Source organism: Cyprinodon variegatus, unplaced genomic scaffold (genome assembly GCF_000732505.1).
Source record: "Cyprinodon variegatus isolate N-32 unplaced genomic scaffold, C_variegatus-1.0 Scaffold1777, whole genome shotgun sequence".
Classification (NCBI taxonomy): domain Eukaryota; kingdom Metazoa; phylum Chordata; class Actinopteri; order Cyprinodontiformes; family Cyprinodontidae; genus Cyprinodon; species Cyprinodon variegatus.
Window position 1 is genome coordinate 83,273 of NW_015152230.1, and position 2,412 is coordinate 85,684.

At 44.9% G+C, this 2,412-nt stretch overlaps 1 protein-coding gene across 1 annotated transcript in view; it reads right to left on the reverse strand.

Moving 5' to 3' along the window:
- The window catches only part of LOC107104528 (GTP-binding protein 2-like), a 9,784-nt gene that overhangs the window by 2,614 nt on the left and 4,758 nt on the right, over nt 1-2,412 (reverse strand). Inside the window, exons 5-6 of the mRNA XM_015404536.1 lie at nt 2,232-2,290; nt 1,908-2,079 (exon numbers count right to left, since the gene is read on the reverse strand). Of these exons, the coding sequence (XP_015260022.1) occupies nt 1,908-2,079; nt 2,232-2,290 (231 nt within the window). The remainder of the gene's footprint in view (nt 1-1,907; nt 2,080-2,231; nt 2,291-2,412) is intronic.

Sequence of the window (2,412 nt, forward strand, 5' to 3'; positions counted from 1 at the left end):
TTTATTGAACAGGATGGAATCATTTCATATTTAAAGGACTTTCAGTAGTTTGAGTTCTGAATATGAGCGACTTTTCCCTTAAGGCAGACCTGGATGGCTGCATTTAGGACGACAGCCTGACTCTACCAAAACAATGTCCTCTGGAGGCTCCTACTGATCTAATAAAACTTTATCTTTATAAATCCTTTTAATGAACCAGAGGGAAAAAGAGTCCAGCTGATGCATGTTGCTTTGATTAAAGGGGTCATAGAATGATTCTATCTGGTTTTGGTGTTGCTCCTTAAAGGGGAACTGCCGTTTTTTTAAACATTGGCTCCTTGATTTTACGTTATTCCATCATCTTCTACTCACCCCTATCAGTTTAGTGTCATTTGGAGCCGTTCTGAAGATATTCCGTTAGGTTATATCCAGTAACGTCTTCCTATGGGCAATGACTTGAAGGCACAAACTAAACTGTTCATCATTTATTCTTCATGGTACGCCATCATTTATTACATGGAGGCCAATCACTGTCCCCCAGACATCCGTGGTTATATTTTTTATATTAATATTTTTTTTAAAACAAAGCGGAGTGTGTATGACATCATCCGCGCGCGCCAGCTACCGTTCATTCATCCTGTCAGCTGAACTGCTGCTAGTTTTCCTCACATGCCTGGAAGATGTCTAGTGCTGCTACCACAGATGATCTCGCTCTAGAAATGGAATTGAACAATTCAGATTAGCTAGAATGAATAGAAGGGATAGAGCGTAGCCGGCTGTGGCCCGGGCTGCCTGTCACAATGACCTCATCCACGCGCTGCTTTGTTTAAAAAAAATATAAATATAAAATATATAACCGCGGTTAAATGATGAACAGTTTAGTTTGTGCCTTCAAGTCGTTGCCCAAAGGAAGACGTTACTTGAAATATCTTCAGAACGGCTCCAAATGACACAAAACTCATATGGGTGAGTAGAACATGATGGAATAATGTAAAATTAAGGGCCTAATGAAAAAAAATGGTGTTCCCCTTTAAGGTCTCTGAATGGGTGTGTAACATTGGTTGGGCCTAAAATGGCATATTTGCTGTTCTATGAGCCCTAATGCGAGTTTGGTTAAAAACCCTGGAATGAAACGGCAGCTTTTCTTCCTTATATGATCATGAATATTTAGATGAGCTGTGCGCTGATTGGTTGGTTTACAACGGCCGCTCCATTCCCGGCCGGCTCCCGACCCGGACCAGCCCCGGAGCTGATGGCTCTGTTCGAATGGCCGGTCAGGTCCATTCAGCTGTCGGAGCCCCTCGTTTCAGTAAAAGAAGTTTAGCAATTTCAGCTTTGAACTGTCCAAGATTTAGAAAGCTGTCTTTGGTAAAATGCTGAGAGCAAACGAACAGCTGAGCAGCAAACTTTGCAGGGATCTTCTAATAAACAAAAAAATGTTCCCCTTTCTCCATGCAGCCTGGAAAACTGCATTTACCCCAGTGGTTCTGGCTCCTTTCCAATAGAGAAACTGCCTGCTTTGTAATCATTGTAGAAGTAAACCCAACTGCAGACTAAACAGCTAAACTTCTTCCATCTACCTCTATTCATGTTCTTGGGCCGTGAACCAGCGGGCTGGTCTGGATGTCAATTACAGGACGTGACAAAACTACAGGCCAGAACCAAATAAGGCAACATCCCTGAGTTATGTCAATTTTGGGCTTCATTTGGATTCACCCGTTTTATGGTGGAAGTTTAGAATTGTGAGAGTTGCAAAGAAAGGAGATGTGATGGATTTGAACTTCTCTGTACGTCCATTTCACCCGCTGAACTATTGTTATTCATCTATGACAATGGAAACTCAGTTTTGCATTCTATGACCCCTTTAAACGCAGGAACAGTCCAGAGTCTGCAGCAGATCAACAACTCAATGGAAGGTGACCTCTGACCTTGCGTAACAGTGAGCGGTCAAAGTTGCCCAGAGCCAGAGTGGCTGCCTGCCCGGCCTTCAACACCCTGCAGGCCGAGCGGTTCCTGTGGATGCTGCCCACTTTCAGACGCAGGAAGCGGCCCTCCTCTGTGGGACCAACAACCAGCCGCTCGCCCTCCCTGCACACTCCGCTGGCAAAACAATCCAGAAGGGCCGACTCAGACTCAGCACATTTATTCTGAGGCTTCTAATGAAGTGGACTGGATGAAACCTGGATCTGAACGGACGCATCAGACAAGAACAAGAAGCATGTGCGGCGGCGTTAAGCCTCGAGGCGTCTCACCTGTACAGAGTTCCTCCCACAACCGTCCCAACGTCGGGAACCGAGTAGATCTCATCCACCTGCAGACACAAAGGCATGATGGGACATCTGGAGCAGGAAGCAGTTCATCGCTCAGCAATGCAGCTAAAGCTAACCTTGTTTTAAAAAGCAATACTTCTCCTATCCTGGCTTCTCTTCATTG